This window comes from Balearica regulorum, chromosome 1 (assembly GCF_011004875.1).
Source record: "Balearica regulorum gibbericeps isolate bBalReg1 chromosome 1, bBalReg1.pri, whole genome shotgun sequence".
NCBI lineage: Eukaryota > Metazoa > Chordata > Aves > Gruiformes > Gruidae > Balearica > Balearica regulorum.
The window spans coordinates 8,611,344-8,636,276 of record NC_046184.1 but is presented as its reverse complement, the minus strand read 5'-3'; the positions used below and the strand labels follow the sequence as shown (position 1 = coordinate 8,636,276).

The window sequence follows — 24,933 nt, the reverse complement described above, 5'->3', positions numbered from 1 at the left end:
TCTCGTGAGACCCCACCTGGAGTACTGCGTCCAGCTCTGGGGGCCCCAGTACAAGAAAGACATGGAGCTGTTGTAGCAAGTCCAGAGGAGGGCCATGGAGATGATCAGAGGGCTGGAGCACCTCTCCTATGGAGACAGGCTGAAAGAGTTGGGGTTGTTCAGCCTGGAGAAAAGGCGGCTCCGGGGAGATCTAATTGTGGCTTACCAGTACCTGAAGGGGCCTACAGGAAAGGTGGGGAGGGACTGTTTATCAGGGCGTGTAGTGACAGGACAAGGGGTAATGGGTTTAAGCTGAAGGAGGGTCGATTTAGATTAGATGTTAGAAAGAAATTCTTCCCTGTGAGGGTGGTGAGACACTGGCACAGGTTGCCCAGAGAAGCTGTGGATGCCCCATCCCTGGAAGTGTTCAAGGCCAGGTTGAATGGGGCTCTGGGCAACCTGGTCTAGTGGAGGGTGTCCCTGCCCATGGCAGGGGGTTGGAACTAGATGATCTTTGAGGTCCCTTCCAACCCAAACCATTCTATGATTCTATGATTCTATGACATGACTATTCCCTCTTCCTCTCTGACTGCAAACTTTCCTATTACACCTTTCAAACGTCAGTTTGGGTGCTACACACCGACTTACGCAGAGCAACACACATCGTGAAGACTGAATTTGATCTTTCTCTCTGTGAAAAAACTGTGAAATGCATTAAAAAGTTTCATGACTTGCCCCATCATGGGCATTTTTAAAACTGGGAGAACCTTTTCAGAGGCAGTTAGGAAGAGGATGACATACTATGGTGCCAGATAGATCGGTGCCTTCAGTAGCTCCACTGAAGCTAATGTAGTTATTGGTGGTTTGCTGCTGCAGCTTTTTTAAAATAAATACAGAAGGAAAAAAGAATGTTGTGGTTTGTACAGGCGACCAGTCTTGGTCACAAAAGATGCTGTAAAGTACTGTTAGATAGTGCCACAGGCAGCCGCACACATTCATACAAGCAGCAATAAAGCTGACACCGGATTCACTTCATAAAAAATTAACAAGAGCTGCAGTACTAATACCCACCAAAACCGTTGTATAAGTCTTGTCAAATAGACCTCATTTCATTCTTTAAAAGGATTACAAGTCATTGATAAAGGTGACTGAGTGGATGTAATAGACTTAGGGTTTCTAATACAGTTAACTTAGTTTTGCATGTCATTCTGCAGTACCACACAATACCAGTACGGCACATCTTAAATGGACTAACAGATCTCAGAGAGGCTGTCGGTGGGAAGCCATCACTGAGTGGGGAGGAAAGGGGCAGTTGTGATGGCTGTCCACATTTTTATCAACGATCTGCAGGCAAATAGCAAAGGAATGGTATTAAAATTGGTGGGTGAGAGACTGTTGTCAAGTCTAAGCCCACTCAAAGTCAGTGTGTTTTAACAGACCCAAAGGTAAAGACAAGGTGCTGAAGGCAAGGAGTGCTGGCCCTGCCTGCAGAAGGCTGAAACGTATTCCGGAGAGCAGCAAGCCAGAGCGTCAGAGGGGACCCGCCATTCATCAAGAGCTTCCACTGTCAAGATGTGCAAAAAGACACTAGTGAGATCTGTGGAAAAATTTGGAGGTGGAGGTAGAGATGTGCAGGATGAAATGTGTGTGTTACAGGCAAGAAGATTGTTCTAATACTGAATATAGTTGTGATTTGGCATTTTTAAGAGGTCATCGCAGAACAAAAGGACTTAAAATGCTTTTAAAATTAGGGGTAATGTCTTGCAGTGAAAGATCTGAAGTGCTAGGTCTATTTAGTTTATCAAAAGAAAATTGAGAGTCAACTTGATTAATATATAAGCATCTCCAAGGGGAGAAAACACAGGATCCCACTGGACTCTTTAATCAAGCAGAGAACTGCTTAAGAACTACCTCCTGGAAGCTGAACCCAGACAAATTCAAATTGGAAATAATGCACACATTTTTAGTAGGAAGAATGACTGATTGCTGGAACAATCTGTCATAGCATGTGATGGACCATTTGTCTCTCAAGTGTTTCGTACCATAACTGGACACCATATGGAAGAAAAGCTCACGCCAGGTATGAGTTATCAGCCTCAGAATCAGCCTAGCTATACGCATTTTAAAGTGAGGTCAAGCTAGCGCAGCTAATTAACCCCCCTCTTAAACTCTGTAAGTGGAGACCAACAGTATCTTACCTCCCTCCTGGGACACCCCAGGGAGGTGGGGCATCCTGAAGCAGGAGCCTTGCCCACTGTGTAACCACTTTCCAAGGAGTGCTTGCTATGGATTACTTTGCAGATCTGATAGCACTTTACAGTCACTTTGCAGACATGGAAACAGCTCCCCAGAGGGCAAAACAGACCATAAACAAGCTTGCCTCATTTGCCCTTTGACTGCAAGGCTCCGGGGTCACCTTTTTCCTTTTAGTACAGATGGGGCTCTCCCAGTGGTTTTGGTGGACTAGGATCACTTTTAGTTGGCACATTTCTAGTAACTGACCCTAACAATCTCATGTTGCTTAACTTTCTGACGCCAGAGGTCAAGGCGAGCTTATCATGAACATAGTTGGACTAACAGAGTAGAGCCTAACATGTATATGACTACTCAACTTCTGAGGTCTGAAACCTTCTTCTGGAGTGTTTTCTCATGTTGAATATCTGCCAGATATTGCCACACTGTGAGAGGGATCAGAATATTTGTGATTTTACCAGAGGATTAATCAAAGTTGCCTCAATGCCCTGCATCCTCCAACACCAAATCTATAATATATTCAATTGCTTTCCTCCTTTATGCAGCCCCGGCCACTCAGTCTTACACCTTCCCTCAGCTGTCTACCCATCCCACACCACTTGGACCCACTACTTCCACCTCTATCAGTCATTTCAGCAGACATTTTTCTCCAGACATTTCCTACTTATGATACCTAAAACCATTTCAGCTCCCCTGTTTATTCTGTTGCCACTGACCATATGCACATTCATGTATATCCTTCTGTGTCCCCCTGGCTCTCAATACACTACAACTTAAAAAAAAAAAAGATACAGGACTGGATTTTGCCAGATTATAACAAGGAGGATAGCAATGGAGCAATTCTACCCAAACCAGTGAAAATACACAGGGAAAATAATCTTGGACACTGGCTTTCCATCTCTCCCCCCTCCATTGCTATGTTGTTCATTCAAAGCCCCACTGCCTGGGATTCAGGTGTGATCCTGCCATCTCCTGCAGGCAGAGTCTGGGCTGAATTATCTCAGCCTCCCATGGCTGAAGGTGAAAACTGTAGCTCAGAAAGGACATAGGAGGATGGCAGCATCACACAGTTGTCCCTCTGAACAGCTGCTGGGTTAAGCAGACACATGCCACAAATCTGGAGAGGAAGATGTGGTCAAGGATAAATACATAGAGGCATCTGTTTGGTGATTCTTTGGGACATTGTGGTCCACACAACATGGAATCAAGGACCAACCAAAATATGGGACAAGGAGAAAAAAAGAAAGCCAAAGGATGAGAGGAAATCATTGCTCCATTATTAACGTTTCCTATAATCTCAGCCAGCTTCAGAATGTCTTCCGTGAATAATTTATATGAGGCTTCTCCAATAGACTGTGAATAATTGATGTTCGTTTTCTTCAGTCATTATATCCCAATGTGTTACCAGGAACCAGACTGAATCTTAATTTAAGTAAAAAAAGTCTGTCAAGGCTGTTTAGGCTTGAAATGTGATCACACTGAAAGCTGATGTAACTTGGGGAAGAGTACCTTCTGTGGAAAAGACCCTTCCTTTTCTTAAGAGTAAATAATTTTTCCTTTTATCCAAGAAATTACAAAATAGAGCAACACTTTTTCCAGTTCACCTCTGACAGGAACAGTACAATTTTCCCCAGCTGGCCTGGCACATAGGACAGTTTTATCATCACTTTTATTTCATCATTTGGACACTGAAAGGGGTAGTTCTGGAATGGGAATACTCAATAAATTCATGAAAATGTAGCATAGAGTGGAGGAAGGCAGTCATCACCGAGAGGCTAGCAAGCACATTTGCTGCCAGGTTTACAACCATCCTAGTGGCTCAGTGCTGGAGATGGCAGGAAACATGCCTCGAGGTGTGTGAGTAGCTCTCCAGGCCCCACTGACTCCATCAGGTTTATTTTCATTGCTCACCAACCAAAGCAGTTGGTGCAAATGGTTTCTTGTGCCATTTGAGATGTCCTCTGCACGCATGGACACATGCACACACACACAGTGCTTGCCTCTCATCCCTCTACCAAGCCATAGCAAATCTCAAGGTCTTGCCAGCTGCCTTCCTGTTGAAAGAGAAATCAGTGACTCAGAGGAAGCTGTGTTTAACTTATTTAATTACATCGTGTACACAAATAGAGGGAAGAAATCATCAAAAGACACTAAGGCCAACCTTCCTCTTAGAAGTCCCAATACACACATCCACATGCAGTTCCTGGTAACTTGCTCCAGGAAATAAAATCTGTGGGTTCAGTGCAAACTCTTCTACTTTTTTAACTATTTACCTAAAAGAATCTGTGCTTAAAAAAAAGCCAACAATGGACTTTTTCTGCAAAGACAGTGTATTGCTCATGCACAGAGGAAAAAATCTTGTAAAACTGGGTTATCTCTCAAGGTAACAATATACATTAGGAAAACATCCGGATGGAAATGCCATGGCAAAACGTAGCCTCCAGCCTCAGTCCAGATGAGAAACCTCATGCCATCAATAGGACTCACCTACCTGACTTGAGTTAGGAACCTGCATTAGCAGGGATGCCATAAGAGGAATAGGAATAAACATCTGCCTGAATGCTTTGCTAAATCACAGCCTTTTAGTAGCAGCTCCCAAACTGTGCCATGCACACCACTGCTGCCTAAATGTCTTTGTTTCATGACAGCCTTGCATTAATTCCTCAGCTTCACAGTGTTCCTCAGAGCAGCCTCTGCTGCTGTTTGCTAGCTCCCTCCCCAGTGGGAAAGCTTTTGCTTTCAGAACAGACATAAAAACTTTCCTAGGGATACAAAAGAGACTCAGGTAAAACTGAGTTGCCCAGTCCTGCAGGCAATACACATCATACAGTGCCCCTATAAAGATCATGACTTTGAAATCTACTTCTTGCACATCTTGCTGTTCATGTCAGAGGTGGCTCCAGAGACAAAGTTATATTATGTTTTTCTCTGTCAGACATCCTTAATTGCTAGATAATACATGACAGGTCAAGGGCCAAACCTATAGCATGTTGAGAAATTCTCAGATTCCCTGGATTTCATGCCCACTAAGAATCCACTTTTTTGGCACTGAGGTTTGCGAGAGCAACCTTCCATATGTGCCTCTTATATGTTGACAGGCAGCTTCATGGGAGCCATACAAATGTTCAAAAGAGAGGGGAGAAGGGAAAGTGTTGGTCAAAATGATGGAGGACATCAGCATATACCATTCAAGCAATCTCAAGGGAGAAGGAATGAAAGGGGAGATCTTCTGAATACCTTTTTTTGAACATTGTCTCAAAATAGGACTTTCCTACAGCTCAGGATACCCAACAGCATCTGTCACCTTATGTAAGTATATCTATGTGCATATGTCAGATCTAAATGACATGGTTAAACACCAGCAGCCATTAATAGCTTGACCTCATTGTTTCTTCCAAGGTGAATACCCAAAGAAACAATGTCTGAATGACATCGAAAATGAAAAAAAATACTAGTACAAGGTTGATGAAGACAAAATCCAATGCTTTTAAGCCATGAGAAAAAAATGAGAATGGATACATGCCTAGTCATCAGAGCTACGTTGATGTCACCATATTTCCTCCCTTCAGTTGAAACAAAGAAATCCAAATCACTTCAAAGCCCATTAATGAGACCAGAAAATAATTTTCAGTGGATGTCAACTAAAAAAGGAAAAAAACCCTCCCTGATGATTTGTTAGGATTCACGTGTTTGCTTCAAGAGGCCATAACTCTGGACTTATTGAATGCCTATGAAAAGTAGTTCTTAAATGCATTCATCTATGAAGACAACAACACTGTGGTGATAACTTTTTTTTATTACATAACAAACTCTCTTGAGATAACACAAATAAATGTGACCGTGTAATAAATAGCACCGTTCTCATGGGATTATTTGTATGTACATTCACATCCACATATGCGATAATGTAAACATTAAAGAAACTACTAAAACTTATCATTGCTATTTTCAAGTCTCCACCAGCCAAATTTCAAAATTCTAAGTAAAGCTCCAGAAGAACCAATTCTTTAACACAAAGACTACACAGAATTTGCCTGAATACAAATCTAGTTGACAATGAACAGATGTAAACTTTAAGTCAGAGGGCTGTAACACAAGCACACAGTTTTTGCCTGACGTATATAATTCATTTTATATTATCCATCTACACAAATATGTGTGTGCATATACTGTATGTTATAAAATTTGCAGATGAATTCCAGGGAGTTAGGAGCAGACCCACTTCTTACCTGCTTGGTATACCCAGTCTTAGTAGAGACCAAGACAACATCAAACTCAAAACCTTCCATTTAAGTTTTCTGTTATGAAAGCAGAACATTAAAACTCCTGCAGATCACTTAAATTGTCTTGAAGCATTATAAAACCTACACGCCTTAAAAAGGTCATTTGCCCTAATTGTGTCTAAAGTGCACTGCGATTAGCAGGAAGATCCGTATCTCCTCCTGTGGTATCCTAGGAGCAGATTACACAAGTTAGAATAGACTCAACAAACACAGCTCAGTAACAATAAATCAGGACAAATTTTGCTCTCAGGCCCCAGTAGGGTCCATTGTAATTAAGGACAGTCTGTTTTCTGAAGTCACTGGAGCTTTTCATGTGCTTACCATTTGGCACCTGCTCCCACGCCTCACCTCAAAACTGATTTCTGATTTCAAAGAAGTTGCTCCCGCCTTGGTGGCACCAGGTGAAGGTGCAGTTTGCTAAGCAGAGCCATTAATAACTCCACAGCAACTCCATTTGAAATTGCTCTCTTATTGTCACTATAGTTTCTTTATTATAGACATAAAGCCACTAAAATTAAGATATTTATGAGATAAGGTGCAACTTATACTTGTTTAGGATGGCAAAAAAATACCTCATATTCTGTGGAATAAGAGAGCTAATATTAAAAAAGAGTGTGAGATCAAAATGTGAACCCTTTAAACCCTTTTTGGTCACAAGCTCTGCTGAGAGGAGCGTATCAGTGCTCCTGGGCACAGCAAGGGCACATTCTGAACCAGATATTTGGGTTGTACTTGAGTGAAAGGAGACAAAGAATAGAGGAAGGAAAGGAGACATGGAAGGAAGGAAGGCTCCAAACTCAGACTTTTAATTTGAGCGTAAAACATGCAGCATATGGTCAGGCTGGCAGAAAAGCCTGACTACGGCCACCGAAACAGACTGCAGCACAGTGTCCATGAGAACACGATGCCAAGTCCTGCTCCCACTGCCAGGCCCCAAAAGGTCCCCATTAGACATACAGCCCCTGCACCAAAGCAAAGGGGTTTCAGAGACACCAGCCATAAGGGGGTGCAGGCAAGGGCTTAGCCCCCAGAGCAAACTGCTCCCATTGACTGCCACAAATATTTTCCATTTTAAAAGCCAAGCAACTGCCCTGATGGCAGTGATGCTTATCAGCTAAATTCCCTTCCTGCTTTCAGGCTCATGAGGAGATCAGACTGAGATCTGTAGTAATTAAAAATGAAAAAGACCAAATTAGTTAATCGCATTCCCGACTGTCAAGAAGAAATAGAGTGATTCAGAGGTCTGGATTTCGCTGAGGGAGGCTCTCTGCCCACCACCCCCCAGTGCAACACTCCTTGCCTCCACATACATACCCTACCTCCAAAACGAGGGGACATCTTAAATGGGAAGCAGAGGAGAGGCACACAGAGTAGCTTTAGGCGTAATCAATATTGCCTTTTTCCTAGCCAAGATCTTTGCTGCACTTTTAGTGTGTCTCTTTGCAAGATCCCTTGCAACCATGATGTGGCAGCATCAAAAATGTGACTCATCTCTGAACAAACACAAGCCTGAGAGAGGTGGCTGAGCAGTCTGGCATGGTCGTGCCATGGCTTGTCCAGAAGCAGCCCGGTCCCATGGGGTGAGCATTGAGGTACCACATCATGCTGAATGGCAAAATGCAGACTGACACCCTGATGTGAAGTATGAAAGTGGCGATGGCCGCAGCCCCACAGGGCAAGGACATCAGAAAAAAAGAGGGGAGTGAAATATAGAAAGCAGCATGTTGTCCCACTGCATTGCAAGCGAGCTACTGTGCTGCAGAGCTGCTCCCGCACCTTCCCTCCCATATCCATGGTCACTGCATAGCAGGACCTCCTACAGCATCATAAACATCTATCATGTGAGGTTCCTTCTTTCTTCCCAACTCCCACCTGGATGGGAGAGATGTGGAGGGGAGGGTAGCAGGACAGGAATGTGAGTCATCATGGTGCTCTGTGCTCATGGCAAGATAAAGGAAAAAGACCCCTTCTTCTTATAACCAGGTCATAAAGCAGTCAAAATATGACAGTCCTTTCTACTCTGAACCCCACGACTATTTCTCAGAATCATTTACCTGTCTCCTCTGCAGGTAAACTTTACTGATTAAGTTCTTGAAGACTCAAAAAAAGGGCTGAATCTTGACATGTTTTGGACACTACGGCCATTTTGGGTAGCACTGGCAGTTACTCTTGGTGGGTCACAGTCAGCTGTGCTTTGCAGGTCGGCGTGCACTTCAAAATGCAGCAGAGCGCACACATACCCAACATAATTTTAAATGGGTTCATTCAAATGAAAAGCAGTAAAACACAGCCTCCTGAAAACGAGCACATCTCGAGACACTGACTGAACTCCGGTGCCACAGTTAGATTGCTCCAGATACGTGAAGCACCTGAGCTAATACATTTTTAGCAATCTCAAGTGTCTTTCCACTCCACTGGAGACCACAGTCTAGACATACTTACAGAGATGATTGGAGACATTTAACATATTGTTATACCACCTTTCGAATTCCTTGTTCAGGCACAATTTAAAGAGAATGACTGCTGAGCATCTGGAAGCGGGAGAGGTTGGCACAGTATTCTACAGATCCAAAATTAATGACAGCCTGCAAGTCACTTCTGTTTTCAGGGAGCAGTAAAGATCGATAGCAGATATTCTCAAGTGGCAGGCATTTCTGAATGGATCAAAACAACTGCAAACAGTACATTGTGAAGTCATCAGCGGTGGCAGATGTGTTCCCAAAAAAACCCACTTTCTCGCCCAGGTTCCTCCATATCCATTGTGTCCTAACTGCCACCAAGGACCACTGAGGGCTCTGCCAACCTCAAGGAGACAAAAAAAGCCCTAAGAGCTCATGCTGCTATAAAATTGCAGCCCTTTTTTAAGAGCAGACACATAGTTGGCTCACTATATCTCAAGACTAGTAGCTACCAACCAAAACTTCTGAAGATAACAGATCTCTAAAGCCGGAAATCATCCTACCTGAGGTAATTGTACTGTGGTCCCTTGTTCTGCTGGCTGAAGGACTGAAAGAGATAACTAAAGGAGTCCAGGACTCCACCAAATGTCAAGATGAGCCCCAGTGTCAGTATGCTCTGGCATAGGGTATGATCTACAAGATGTAGGAGAATCTGAATAAATTTGTAGAATGTCCAGAAAGACTCATCTCAAAGGACATGGCATAGTTATGGTATTTCTTGATAGGCCTTGGGATAAAACAACACTAGTCCTATGACAAAAGGAAGGCATCTCAAGGAGCCATTAATTACTTGGTGAGATGCGTATGCAACCCCTGGCCAAATCTGTAGCACAAATCTCACTGTACACGATCGACTGAGAATGTGAGTTATAGCAGCCCCAAATACAGAACCTTTCATTTTCCTCAGGCTACAGAAATTTGTGCTCTTAGTATAAGACATCCTTGGTCCAGCTGCTGTGTTGACAGATGACACAGAAGCCACCAGGTCAGAGAATATGACAAGTCAGGAAGGAGATGTCTGTCAGCATTTTCAATACAACTCATCATCAACAACAGACACCCACGTGCAAACTCTAGAGCTGGAGGGCACATAATTGTCAAAAGCTGCCTCTCCAGTATATCCCACCCACTGAAGAATGGACCGTCAGCCAAACTCTACTCTGGTTCAAATATTCTGCAGTCAAAACCACCATGTTAGCAAAGCCGAATGGGATGGGTGCTCCCTACACATTCCTGCAGTCATTGACTGCTGTTGACAGATTCATGTTTTCAGCCTGAAAGATCGGTTGTTCTTAAAGAAAAAGGTGAAAGGCTGAGAGATGAGAAATCTAAAATTACTTTTGCCATCAGAATACAGCCAGACATCTCCTGAAGCCAGATAATCTACTACAGACACACAAAAAAGACAGAACTACATTAACACTGCTGCACTCCCCAAAGTTGAGAGAGATGAGATACGAAGGGTTCAGTTAAAAAAGTCAAATATCCAATTGCTTCTCAAACCAGCTGAATTGCCATGGGACTTAACAGCAACACTAAAAGGAGGAGAGACAACTACTGAGATGAATTTTCCAGTGTATTTTACAGAATCCTGCACTTTGGTGTATAATATCACAGCCAATCTACCAGGTAAAGTTTTCCCCTTGTCTAGTAGGGTGCAAATACAGAGAAGCCAGAGATTCACGTATTGTTATAAACCAGTTGAATTTTCATTGGAACTGATTTAAGACCAGGAAGGCACACAAATAAGAGGAGATGAAGAGGGAAGTGCACCATTTGTAGAAATCTGTAACAGAAAGTTGAAGAGAGTGTAATGTTGTTGGACCTTAAACCATTTATCACAAGATTCAAGAAGAAATAGTGTATATCAGAAAAAATGACATATCTATGTACTCCAGAGTACACCAAAAGCGGTTGTGCAGCAGAAGGGATAACACTATCTGCTCCTTTACAGTGCAGACAGCAAAAACTAACAGGCTTGAAGTATAACAAGGGAGATTCAACAGCAGAAAAAGCTGTAACAAGAGGGAAAATGCAAAGAAGAAAATAGATGAGCAAGTACCTGGAGAGCTTGCGGGCTCTTCATCACCGAGGTCCCTGAAAACAGTCCAGCCAAACATCAGCTGTGAATGACAAAGTCATTGCTACTATAGCTATTTGGGCTGGAGAATGAATTATGGGATCACCTGAGGTGCTTCCCAGCTCTATATTTCTGTAATTGAAAAACACATCCTAAGGATACACAGAGATTCCACATTTAAAACCTTAGAAAATAAACCCAAATGCCAGCAATGATACAGGCGACTTCTCACATGATGCTTGCAAATATTAAGACATCTTCCAGTGGTCAACGCTGCTACAGAAAATATATATGTGACTCACACTGGAATGTATGTATGTCATAAAGAAATGAACAATAAACCTTTACAGGAGGAGAGTCAAACGTGAGTAAATCTCACTTCTGCTACAGTAGAACTGAAAGAGGAAGTCAGGCAAAAACACCAGGAGGCCTGCATGCATGAACAAGGAGCTCCTGGACAAACTCAAACACAAAAGGAATCCTACAGAGGGTGGAAGCAAGGGCAGGTAGCCTGGGAGGCATATAGAGAAACTGCCTGAGCAGCCAGGGATTGGGTTAGGAAAACTAAAGCCCTGAGAGGGTTACATCTGGCCAGGGACGTCAAGGACAACAACAAAAGCTTCTATAGGTATGTCAGTGATAAAAGGAAAACTAGGGAAAATGTGGGTCCTTTACGGAAGGAAACTGGAGACCTGGTTACCCCGGCTATGGAGAAGGCTGAGGTACCCAATGACTTCTTTGCCTCAGTCTTCACTGGCAAGTGCTCTAGCCACACCACCCAAGTCACAGAAGGCAAAGGTAGGGACTGGGAGAATGAAGAGCCACCCACTGTAGGAGAAGATCAGGTTCGAGACCATCTAAGGAACCTGAAGGTGCACAGTCTATGGGACCTGATGAGATGTATCGATGGGTCCAGAGGGCACTGGTGGATGAAGTTGCTAAGCCACTATCCATCATATTTGAGAAGTCATGGCAGTCTGGTGAAGTTCCCAATAACTGGAAAAGGGGAAATGTAACCGCCATTTTTAAGAAGGGAAAAAAGGAAGACCCAGGGAACTACAGGCCATTCAGTCTCACCTCTGTGCCCAACGACATCATGGAGCAGATCCTCCTGGAAACTAAGCTCAGACTCATGGAAAATAAGGAGGTGATTGATGACAGCCAACATGACTTCACTAAAAGCAAATTGTGCCTGACAAATTTGGTGGCCTTCTACCACAGGGTTATAGTGTTGGTGGACAAGGGAAGAGCAACTGATGTCATCTAACTGGATGTGTGCAAAGCATTTGATATTGTCCCGCACAACATCCTTGTCTCCAAATTGGAGACATGGATTTGATGGATGGACCACTTGATTGGTAAGGAACGGACTGGATGGACGCACTCAAAGAGTTGCGGTCAATGGTCCAAGTGGAGACCGGTGATGATTGGCATTCCTCAGGGGTTGGTATTAGGACAGGCACTATTTAATATCTTTGTCACCAACATGGACAGCGGGATCAAGTGCACCCTCAGCAAGTTTGCTGCAACACAAACCTGTGTGCTGTGGTCAACACACTGGAGGGAAGGGATGCCATCCAGAGGGACCTTGACAGGCTGGAGAGGTGGGCCCATGCGAATCGCATGAAGTTCAACAAGCCCAAGTGCAAGGTCCTGCACGTGAGTCAGCACAATCCCAAGCACAACTATAGGCTGGGCGAGGAATGGATTGAGAGAAGCCCTGAGGAGAAGGACTTGGGGGTGTTGGTGGACAAGAAGCTCACCATGAGGCAGCAGTGTGCGCTTGCAGCCCAGAAAGCCAACCGCGTCCTGGGCTGCATCAAAAGAGGTGTGACCAGCAGGTCGAGGGAGGTGATTCTCCTCCTCTACTCCACTCTCGTGAGAACCTACCTGGAGTACTGCGTCCAACTCTGGGGTTCCCAATACAAGAAACACTTGGACCTGTTGGAGCAAGTCCAGAGGAGGCCACAAAGATGATCAGAAGGCTAGAGAACCTCTCCTATGAGGACAGGCTGAAAGAGTTGGGATTGTTCAGCGTGGAGAAGAGAAGGCTCCGGGGAGGCCTTAGAGCAGCCTGCCAGTACCTAAAGGGGCTACAGGAAAGCTGGAGAGGGACTGTTTACAAGGACATGGAGTGATAGGACAATGGGGAATGGCCTTAAGCTGAAGGAGGGGAGATTTAGATTACATATTAGGAAGACATTCTTTATGATGAGGGTGGTGAGGCACTGGCACAGGTTGCCCAGAGAAGCTGTGGATGCCCCATCCCTGGAAGTGTTCAAGGCCAAGTTGGATGGGGCTTTGGGCAACCTGGTCTAGTGGAGGGTGTCCCTGCCTATGGCAGGGGGTTGGAACTAGATGGGCTTTAAGGTCCCTTCCAACCCAAACCATTCTATGATTCTATGAAATGATGTTGCTGTTGTTCCTCCTTTTTTCAGATACAATAATTTATATCCCCTAGTACAAATTACTGAGAAAATAAAGCACTGCTGAGATCTTTTGTGAAGAGAATTTCTAGAGCAAGGAGGTGTGATGGGAAAGAGTATTCAGACTGGGAAGCTACAAAAGAGTGAGGGAGCAGTTGAAATGTGTTTGCAGAGCAGCAGTTCACTTATGTCCCCAGATGCAAAGAAGTGTTTTAACATTGAAAAAATTGCAGGACCAAGTGATATGAGAACACTTCAAGTTGTTAAAAATAAATACATAAATAAATAAAATGCAAAAGCTTCATCATGAAAATAACTTGGGCAAATAAGACAGATACATTACTTATGCATTCAGCTTATTAATTAGCTAAATAATGCAAGTAATGAGAATGTGGACACTATGCAAATATAATTTGGTCACTCCTGGTTACCATTTTGGCCAATACAGCTGCATGGTGTAGCTGCAGATGTAGGAATGAATAGGAGAGCTGCAGAACTTAAGAGTATGGCAGCTCAAGACAAGCAATCACATCTCTTCAAGGGGTGTTGTAATAGACCTGCCTTGTCTGTGACTTAGCATACAAGGGTACCTGTAGCAGATATTGAGCTATACAACTACACTGCAAAGACAATCCTTGCTCCACAGCTCCAAGAGACAAGAAAAAGGATTGGAGGGGAAGGACTAACTCGAGGACACTCAGGACATCAGTGACAGAGCTAAGAAGCGATACAAGGGTAAATAGCACAAAGAGCTGATAACGGTCTGTAAAATGAAAAGTGTCAACATACTGCATTCCTTCCCTTTCACCGGGTCGGGTAGTCCAGAGCACTCCACCGACGGATTTGGGACAGCCACCCTCCATCTGGAGCCACTGCTGTCGCACTCTGTGTACTCGAAGTGGTAATCTGTCTGCAAGCAATTACAAAGAGTTTCAGTTTCATCATAACATTTGCATATTAAGCTCATTAATCAAGACTGGGATTAGCAAACTCAGTTATAATTAAACCAGAAAGGAAGTAGCTGGCATGGAACATACTGTGCAGCACTCTCACTGCTTTGATGATCACTGTGTATCATCACAGAGCAAGCACAAAGCACATCGGATGCTGCGCAGCACAAATGCTAAGGCACAGGGTGGGATTTGCAAAAGCACTTGAGACTTGGGACACAGATTCCACTAGAATTTTTTTCCCAGTCTGTTGGAGCAGGATTGATCCCAAACTTCTGGCCATCATGGTGTCTGATCTACAGCAGCCAGCCAGGATTTCTTTTTGGTCAGTGGAGCAAGCCATAGCAAGAGCACAAGTCATCCCATGTTAGGCTGGCTGTCTACGATGGATGGGATGAATCACCTTCTGTGAGTGCCTTTCCCTCTTCATTGATTTCAGAGGAAGACCAAATTGGGGAAGATAAACCCAGTGCTGGGATACCTCTGAAAATGCCATCCAGGGTCAGCTCTGAGGAGTGCCTCAAGGCAGAATGATGGTGTGAGGGGACATCAGCCCCATGGTCTCTGTGACCGAGATAAGCCCTGAGCAGTCTAAGTGTAAAGCAATAAGAAACTTCCTAGCATTAGCTAAGAAAGAATATTAGCTATTTATCTTATTAATAAGATTGATTCAGAACCTACATACAATCTAGACTCATATCTAGTTACATTTTATTTCTGTCTTTGTAGTTTTGTTTCCAAATTCATAGCCCAGAATTTTACTATTAAAATAAACCTCAGCAACATCTCATTCTTGAACCAGCTTGGTATCAAGATAGAGTTTGGGTGAAGCTGGCAGGATTGGTGCATAACTTCCTTCAGAGGGAACTGAACTATATTAATATGACAAATACCAGCAAGCTCCATGAGATGTCTCCACATGGGCAAGGTCACCTCCAGCTTCTTTGGCAGTCAATAAAGGGAAAATGTTGACCACATGCCTATTTTAGACACTTGCTGCAGAGGGTACAAGGAGATAACACATGTTCTAGAAACACCTCTTTCTCTCTACTGGCTACAGAGGGAGACCAGCCATTTGGTTTGGACAGAGACTTCTTCACTTCCCCAGGGGAACCCCACCTCCAACTCTGCACGGCCCTGCGTGGCCCATAAAAACAACACACAAAATCGTGGGACTGAGGAAAATGGAATCAGTTTTAGCCACAGGCTTGAGGTTTACACAGCTTTAGGGCAGGGTAGTGGCGTGGATCCATAAAGTTTGGTTGGTTCCTTTCAATTTAGCTGGCTTCTCCTAGCAGGACTGGCCATGAACCAGGGAGGGGGAAGGCAGTGGTCATGTCTGCAGCCCAAGGCACAAGCAGATGTGCTCCTTAGCTGGCATATCTCACTCGCACTGCAGCAAAACCCACCCATGAAGCAGCATAAATCTGCCTTCCTAAAGATCTGTGCCACCATGACTGCAGACATCAGTCCCTAAGCTACGCTAGCCTAGGAGGAGGTACTCTGCGCACACAAGGATTATTTTGGGGTCAATGTTTTCCTGCTCATTCTATGACCCCTTGCAGTGCCGACATCTCACATGATGGAGCAGAAGAAGGGGAATCAGGTGGATAAGGGTCGGACTATGCTGGCTCTGGAATAGATTAGTTCATCCCTGCCAATATTCAGCTGACTTACAGGGAAAAGACTTGTATTTCTCCTCATTTACTTATAGAAAAACAAACAATACTGAGTTTAATACTTCTCCTACTGTTACCATAGCTCTCCAGAGATGTTCAGATTATAAAGTTCTACCTAAACACCATTAAAGCCTTTGCTATTTTGCATCTAAGTGCAACTAATAATCTGATTTCTCTGGAATTAATATTTTCATGGCTCAATAAATGTCTTTGTGGATCAACCTATGGTTTAGAAACCTATGGTTTAGAAACAGTGGAAAGGAAAAATATTTGTCCCAAAAATAAATCAAGCCATAAGAAGATACTATCAAACCCAGAGCCACACATGAAATATGATATACCACACTCTCAACTCTACAAATACATGCAATTAAAATATGCATTTTTCCCCTTTCATCTCATTATACAATCTTCAAGAAACAGAAAAAAACACTCCTGAATCATCTCAGTATGAAATCTGCCTATAAGGCAACCAGAATACATAAATAACATATCTATAATAGATCCATCTCATAGCTCATATCACATGAGAAAAAAAATGATTAAATTAAATATGTAAGATTGAAGTGAAGCAAAGAAAAGGATATTGAAATGTTCTGAATCTGACTCATTCAGATCTCTTTTCTATTTCATATCAGGTCAAAAAAAATTATACAGAGCAGTTTGGTGTCAACAATCCGTCTTGCTCTCATAACCACCCTCTCAAAATACCCTTCAGGGATGTCTAGCCAGCATGCAATTCCTCTGCAGCCAGAGGGGGTCTCAGAAGTGGTGCAGCTGGGAGGGACACATGCAGTGCAGGATCATAGAATCACAGAATGGTTTGGGTTGAAAGGGACCTCAAAGCCCATCTAGTTCCAACCCCCTGCCATGGGCAGGGACACCCTCCACTAGACCAGGTTGCCCAGAGCCCCATCCAACCTGGCCTTGAACACTGCCAGGGATGGGGCATCCACAACTTCTCTGGGCAACCTGTGCCAGTGCCTCACCACCCTCATCATAAAGAATGTCTTCCTAATATCTAATCTAAATCTCCCCTCCTTCAGCTTAAGGCCATTCCCCCTTGTCCTATCACTCCATGCCCTTGTAAACAGTCCCTCTCCAGCTTTCCTGTAGCCCCTTTAGGTACTGGCAGGTGCTCTAAGGCCTCCCCGGAGCCTTCTCTTCTCCACGCTGAACAACCCCAACTCTCTCAGCCTGTCCTCATAGGAGAAATATCCCCTCTAATGGTTGCCTGACTGTCAACTAACACCGGAGATTCAAAACTCAGGACAGTAACTAAAATTATAAAGAAAAAAAGGTTTCTGCTCTTTTTCCAAGTTCAGGCAAAAGAATCGGGTCTCAATCTCTCCTCTTCCATCCCTCCATGGAAATCTCTCCAGCTTTAAGCAGTCACGTGAGGATTCTGGAGAGATGGACCCAATAGATGTCCCTCAGTCTGACCACCCCATCCCTATGGGCAGCTACCTGTGTCCACAGAAAAGTCCCAAGACTCACAAAGAAGGTTCTACAGCAGAACAAGGGTTCTTACACGGTCCCTTTCCATTACTTTTTTCTCTACTGTGCTCAGTTCCCTTATGGAAGAAGAGGATTTTTTTTGTTTTCTATCTGACCTTCAACTCAATTTACATCTGAAAACCACTCCATGAACTTGGTTGTTCCTCTGGTAATTGACTGTAATGGAAACCCCACAAATTAATTTCTACCCTTGGTCACACACTCATAGCTCCAAAATTATCTTCCAGCTACCAACGCTTAGAATCACAGAATCATAGACTCACAGACTGGTTTGGGTTGGAAGGGACCTTAAAGACCATCTAGTTCCAAACACCTTGCCATGGGCAGGGACACCCTCTATAAGCTCTTCCCAGAGCCTTCTCTTCTCCAGGCTGAACAACCCCAACTCTCTCAGCCTGTCCTCACAGGAGAGGTGCTCCAGCCCTCTGATCATCTTCGTGGCCTCCTCTGGACTCGCTCCAACAGCTCCATGTCTCTCCTGTACTGGGGCCCCCAGAGCTGGACACAGTACTCCAGGTGGGGTCTCAGGAGAGCAGAGTAGAGGGGCGGAATCACCTCCCTTGACCTGCTGGCTACACTTGATGCAGTCCAGAATGCGTTTGGCTTTCTGGGCTGCAAGCACACATTGCTAACTCATATTCAGTTTTTAATCCACCAATACCTTCTTGTCAGCCAACACCCCCAAGTCCTTCTCGTCAGGGCTGCTCTCAATCCATTCTCCACCCAGCCTGGCCAGCATTACATTAACCAGCTTGGCTACTTCTAGTGGGTGCACGGAGCTCTGGTTCAGCTAAATGATCCAACATCTCAAGCTGGCTTAGCAGCCACAGTGACACTGTCCTCAGCACCTGGCATAGCTCTGCTCCATCCCTACGAGCTGGAAGCACGCCTTGACTGCAGCACCACGTGATGTATGCAGGCACTGGAAATCACCCATTAACGCTGCCTTACTGGGCTCTGCACTTCTAATCTACCTCAGCAATTTGAACTTCCAAATATAGAAGGCTGACAGAGGAGTCTCCTCAGCACTGGGACACTTACAACACCTTTGCCTCTCACTGAAAAATGCCGTTGCATTATGTTGGGATTTTTTCTCCTCCCTGACAGAGAAATTTCTTCACCCACCAGTTCTCTGAAATTAATTTCATGGCAAATCCATTGCCAGATGTTATCCGTTGCCAGCTATTACTCTGGTTTTGCTTTCAATATTTTTTCCCCACTATCATACAGACATATAGTATCTTTAAATTTGGCCATGGGCCTGTTTTAATTTTAACAGTAATTCTGACTCTGTTTTATTACTTCTCTGGGCTTGGCCTTAATATTCTAAACATGTCCCTCCCCCAGTTCAGCTGTTATTTCCTATAACATTTCCTATTTTATTGCTCATAATTCCTAGGCTTTGGCAAAACTGGTTTGAATTTCAGACCCAAAGAGTATGTTTCCATAGGAAACTGTCTTTTAGGAAAAAATTAACAATACCTCATATAAGGTTAAGCTTACAAAAAACCAAAACCATTTTCTAAATGGAAAATTGGTGCTGTTCCAAGAAGCCGCTCAGAATCAATGTGTAGTCCTCAGCATTAAATTTCAAATGAAAGGTTAACAGTAACCTGAAAAATGCCGCCAAAAATAGGCAAGTGTGTTTGTTTTACCCTGTGCTGAATTTTGCTTTATTGTTCTCGGAAAATTAGTGAAATCACATCCGCACTACCATGCAAAGCTGTTATAAGAAACTGTCTGACATACATACGCTCTCTTTGAAGGACATCGTGTACAAAAAAGATGCCCTCGTGCATGCACATGACGTCAAAGAGATGGTCTACTGGTCACAGCTCTGCCAGAGGGAGAAAAAACCAACAGAATTTGTCCAGCGTCCGAGGTTCAAAAAGCATCAATACAGGATCGATGGTGTGGGCCAGCCACCTTCACATGCATCCTGTGCAAAACTCCAGCAGACATCTCCTGGCTCCCTGGGGGCACCTGCACCTCCCATCCCGCAGCCCTTCTCCAGCTCCCAGCCCACCATGAGCTGGCTGAGCAACACTTCAGCAAGGCATGTCCCCTCCAGTGTGTCCTCCAATTCCACTGCCCCTCTGCTCATACAACCCTTGGCTTGATTTTAAGTGGCACCAAGTGCTCCTCCTTCCCCAGGTCCCCAGACCCAGTGCATGTAGCGTTAGACATCTCCAGACCTCTACATCTGAGCGAGTCATCTCACAGTCCTTTACAACAGTTGACAGACACAGGCATTTCCAGAGCACAGCTCCTGTCATCTTAAAGTAAATGCCTTTTCAGGGCATTTCTGAAACTCTAGAAGTATCGTTTTCCTCTCCATTGACTGGAGAGCTTTCTCCCAGGCAACCCCTGTAGGACTGAGCTTTCTCCGTGACAAATAACAACACCCACTTCAATGCCTTTCCAATTTTTCTGCATCAATCTTTTCATTCCCTCCTTTCACCTAGATGGGAGATGCCCTGTGGCCCTTCCCATTTAACTAGAACTGAAGGGCAGAGAGGGCACAAGCCCTTACAGCCAGTTCCCAATGCACCGAACACTTGATCTGAGCAGAAAACAATGGATGAAGCCCAAGAGTAATAAACATTTACCATATCTGTTATGAAATATAATAGCAAAAATCTCTTGCAAATTAACAGCTTGCTCTGCTTGTATTGTTTTCCAAGTACAGACATCACTGAGCCAAAAAAAAAAAAAAGCTTCTACTCTACCTGCCACAATATTACTAAACAACAACTCTCAAGAGGTCTGTCACTTATTCCTTCCCTGAACTTGCACTGCTTGTTCCACTGATACTTTTCCTTAACCCGATTAACTGCACACAATGCTATTAAAAGATATTGCTTGCCAAAAGGGGCATCCATAATCTTTGCAGACCCATGTGCTATCTATATTTACATGTGCAGCAAGGATTAGCTGTGTATTTCTAAAAATTTAAAAAAAAAAAAAAACACACACACACAAATAAAAGCCTCTTTAAGGAATGAAAACAGGAGAAGATAAGAAGCAAGTTGAGCCCCACTGAGAACTTTTGTGATCCCCCCAGACTGAAATGGAGACAATATTTTCACTTCCCTGGTACACCAAGACGTGATATCCCAAAAGACCGCAGATGTAGAAGCCCGCCAGTCTCCCTGCGTGGCTGTTTCCCCATGTCTGGCCTCTGGCGTCAGCACACTCAGGGACCACGCTTTCAACACTTTGAGGCTACTCCAGTGCTTTCAAGGGCTGCCTATCAGTCACTTCTCCTAACTCAGGCTTTGAAAGAGGAGATGCAAGTTCCCATTTCTTATTAGTTTCAGGCTTCTAGCCCATCCTCCTCTTTTACTGCACTCATTATTTTTAATTATATCCTCTGGCATCAGTAAATATCCCTGCCTCCTCTCTGTGCTCCTATCATCCCCAGCCCATGCATGAGCAGCAGACCCGTCCGTCAGCAAGGCTCCATCACACCACTCATTCAGACCTAATGCCCCGCTCCACAGCTCTCCTGAACGTGAACACGTTCCTCTTTAATCTCCTTTGAAATTACTTATATTAGCACTTTTCAGCTGAAAACTTGAGCCAGGCTTTCAATTATTTCCATCTGTATTCCTAAATCCCCAAATTCCTAAAGACATTTATGTGTATCCTGTCACATTTCTCTTTCCGGACTCCTAATTCATTTGCGGCTTTTTTGGCAGTGAGAAACCCAGCCCTAATTGCGTTACTTAGAACCCCACAAGGCAGCCGCATATATTCAGACTTTCTGAATATGAGGTTATTTGCATCTTGAGCCTAATTCAAGCACCAGGTTTCAACAACCAGAAGCTGAGGTTGAAACACTGCCAAAGCCATCTGCAAAATAAGGATGAACTGAAGAGGTTTACTGAATGTAAGCCAAAATTCAGCAAAAATGTATCATCAATATTTGTGAGGAATCAGAATAAATGACATTTTAGGTAAGTTATTACATAACCTGTTTAAACATAATTTCCAGGATTCTAACCCAAATGTATCAAAACAAATGTCTAGTCCTAGGCCAGCGAGTGGAGTGACCTGCAGTGGACAGATCTCTGCAGAACGATGGGGTAAGTTCAGAGAGCCATGAGCAGCTCCATCAGCAGGAGGAGGACAGAGACAAGCCTTATCAATGTTTAGAAACAAACAGCTGACAGAAGAGTGTTTGGATGAATATTGTGTCCCAGTGGCAATTACAAAGGTACTGAGCTCTCATACCAATCAGTCAAAGGACTTCCTTTGCCCTTGGTCAACATACTGCAGCATGGATGATGCTCAGCAGAGAGAGGAGGTGCTTTTAGCACATCTCAGATGTCCAGAGCAGGGCACGTGAACTGTACTCATTTCTCCCTCCAGAGCTGGAGGAGCTAGCTAGCCTAGCTTGGACACATGTTTCCATGCAAGCATCTGAGGTTAGGTGGGACAAGTCCTTCCCTGTGTACCTCTTCACCCAGCTGCGACACGCTGGGCTGCCATTTCAATTTTGAATGCATTGGTGCAGCCTCTGAACAGCTCCTAGTCCAACCCACCTCTTAACTGAGCCTCACAGAGATGCTTGTCATAGAAATAATGATTTTTAAAGTAAGGGATAGCAGGGCTAGAAGGAAACTTCAGAAGCCATTTAGTCCATCTTCTTGGACCTGTACCTAAACGATTCCTGAGAGAAGTTTGCCTAACCTCTTAGAAAACCCCCACTCGGCTAGATAAAATGATGATAATGTGCACAGACCATTCATCAGGCAGCTAATGAAGCAATCATCATCAAGGAAGCTAAGCAGAAGAGCTAGGAGAAATATGTGGAGGTGAAGGGTTTATTTGTTGAAAAGTGCAGCCTAAAAGGTACCTTTTCAACATACACAGAGATTCAGAGAGCATGGCTGGCACCAAAGGCTGGCTATGCCCTCCCAAGAAACTGCATTTACTATACTACACTTTTTTGTTTGTTAAGGACAGTGCATTCCCATGTGACACAACATCACTTGCATGAAACCTGAGGGCTGTGCTCTGAGCAGTGTCTTCTCTTGGCCTTCAGCCACCCTCACTCTGGCTGAAATCAGTGGAGATTGCACCAGCCTCACCAGGCACCGACGGGGTCAGGCACAATCATCTTTCAGCAGAGACGGTGTGCTTTTTCACTCTGACATTTCTTCAGCCTTTGCCAAATCTCTTTCAGCAGCAATGCAGTAATGACTAGGAGAGGTTTTATTATCATTATCTTATTTATCCTTTCAGTCACTATTTTCAGTCTGAAAAGGTCACGTCAGCCAGCAGCCCTTTGACTGCGAGAAATTTACTTTTCTTTTAAATAAAACTTCACAGACAAGCAATGTGTAGCCCTAGCCCAGCCATCTTTGAAATTGTCTGGGATTATTTATTTTTGCAACCTCCAGAGACAAGTAGACTTCCGTAAAACAGCGGATCTTTCATCCAGGGCCTCATATGTTGCCCAGCTAAGTCAATAAAAGATATCCATTGACTTCAAAGGACAACAGGATGAGCCACAGTCAACCAGCTCATGTACTTATCACCCTAAGTTTTAAATAACAGAGGATGGGCATTGCCATCCTTGCAAGTAAAACTCTAGAGAAAGCAAAGATCATTCTGCCTTCTAAGATCATCCCATTGAATTTCATGGGTGGAGATACCAAATACAGAATGGTGCAAAACGGCCCTCGAAAAGATTATTTTCAGCCAAACTATTCGTGTGGAGGCATCTCCAATGATGGCTTAAGAAGTTAATAAGGGATATTGGGCAGTTTGCCTGCCCCAACCCATGTTTTTCCTCTCACCATGTGTCAGCAGTACAGCTTAGAAGATCCTGATCGATCATAAAGTCATTTTTTTTCACTGAGTTTCAGCCAGAACAGCTCCCTAATCTGGTTCATTGCACGTCGTGTGACCGCTGCTGTGCACACAGAGGAGAAAGTGTCAATGGGTGACCGAGGTAGAAAGATGGTGAGAGGAAGAAAAGCAGGGAACAGGACTGACCTAATGGCCACACAGACTTAGACTGGGTTAAACTGATGGTGAAAGTGCACCTGGTGTCTCCTCTCCCAGCTTTCACAGCTGTATTATTCAAGGGTTTGGGTCTCCCTCTGGCACCACAGAACAGTTTAATGAATATGGAAATTAAAACAGTATCTAGGGATACACATCTCCACAGCCACTCAACAGAATTTCCAAATGCACATTCTGGTTCATAGCAACAAAGCCTTACAAATCTTCATCAAAGAGAGATATTTTAATGCCAATCAAGCCATAAAAAATAGAGAGTTAAAGAATAAATTTTGTGTTTTAACTGCACCTGACTCCTGTTTTAATATTTCCCACCCACACACTTTACATAAAGCAATTCACAGGAAAGCCATCAGCAAGAAATTCAGACATGACAATACATGCTTGTATGGTATCTTAAGTCCTACTTTTTTTTTTCCCTAAAGGAGAAAGCAGGAGTTAAACCCTCCCACCTTGCTCCACTGTCCTCCCATAGCTTGACTTGGGTAATTTGGAGATGCAGGAGTGAGGGCTGTAGACACATCTCAGATAAAGCACGTGAGATGGAAACAGTAAATGGCACCTTCTAAAAACAGCAGGAGATCTCAAATCCTTCAGCAAACAGGAGGATTAAGGCTCTTTTATAATGCATAGGCAGATTTGTAGGGACCAGAGTCACAAGTCCTCCTCTTTGGTCAACTGCTGGCTTGCTGTGGAGTCTCAAAGAAGTCTTTGTTCAACTGCCCTACAAGTATAATCTCATTTTGCATAGCTGGAGATGATACTAGATGATGGAACCAGATGATCTTTAAGGTCCCTTCCAACCCGAACCATTCTATGATTCCAGGATATAGTTCTCTGCAGATTATTTTGGGAGCCAGACCATTTTTTAGTGTCTTACCTAACATCAAATTATGAGGCAAGTCAGGAGTGGAATCCAGAAGCTGAGTCCTTAAACAGATAATACTTCTTACTCTACAGGCAAAGGGCAAAACCACAAAACAGATCTAAATTAACTAATATAATTCCACAGAATTTCACTGTCTGCATAGCTTCAGAAGAAGAAAGGCTTGGAGCACTTAGTTTCTTTATATTTAAGACTCTGTAATAGGCCAGTTACTGGAGCCTTGAAGAGTCAGGATAGAGCTTGTAAAAACAGTGGGTTAATAATCTGTTGCTGTGTCTCTGACAGGTCATTCCACACATAAGAGTAGCCAAACACCCACCAGAAAGAGGGCATAAGCTGTCAAATAGCATGGCACAGAAAGCCACAGAAATTTCCCCCGTTTCTCCA

At 43.9% G+C, this 24,933-nt stretch overlaps 1 protein-coding gene across 2 annotated transcripts in view; it reads right to left on the bottom strand.

Moving 5' to 3' along the window:
* ELAPOR2 (endosome-lysosome associated apoptosis and autophagy regulator family member 2) overlaps nucleotides 1-24,933 on the bottom strand; it is a 105,952-nt gene that overhangs the window by 38,449 nt on the left and 42,570 nt on the right. Inside the window, exon 2 of one of the 2 annotated variants that reach the window (XM_075770463.1) lies at nucleotides 14,270-14,390. The exons of the other annotated variant lie outside the window; for it this stretch is intronic. Within the exon in view, the coding sequence (XP_075626578.1) occupies nucleotides 14,270-14,390 (121 nt within the window). The remainder of the gene's footprint in view (nucleotides 1-14,269; nucleotides 14,391-24,933) is intronic. 2 annotated transcript variants of the gene reach the window in all.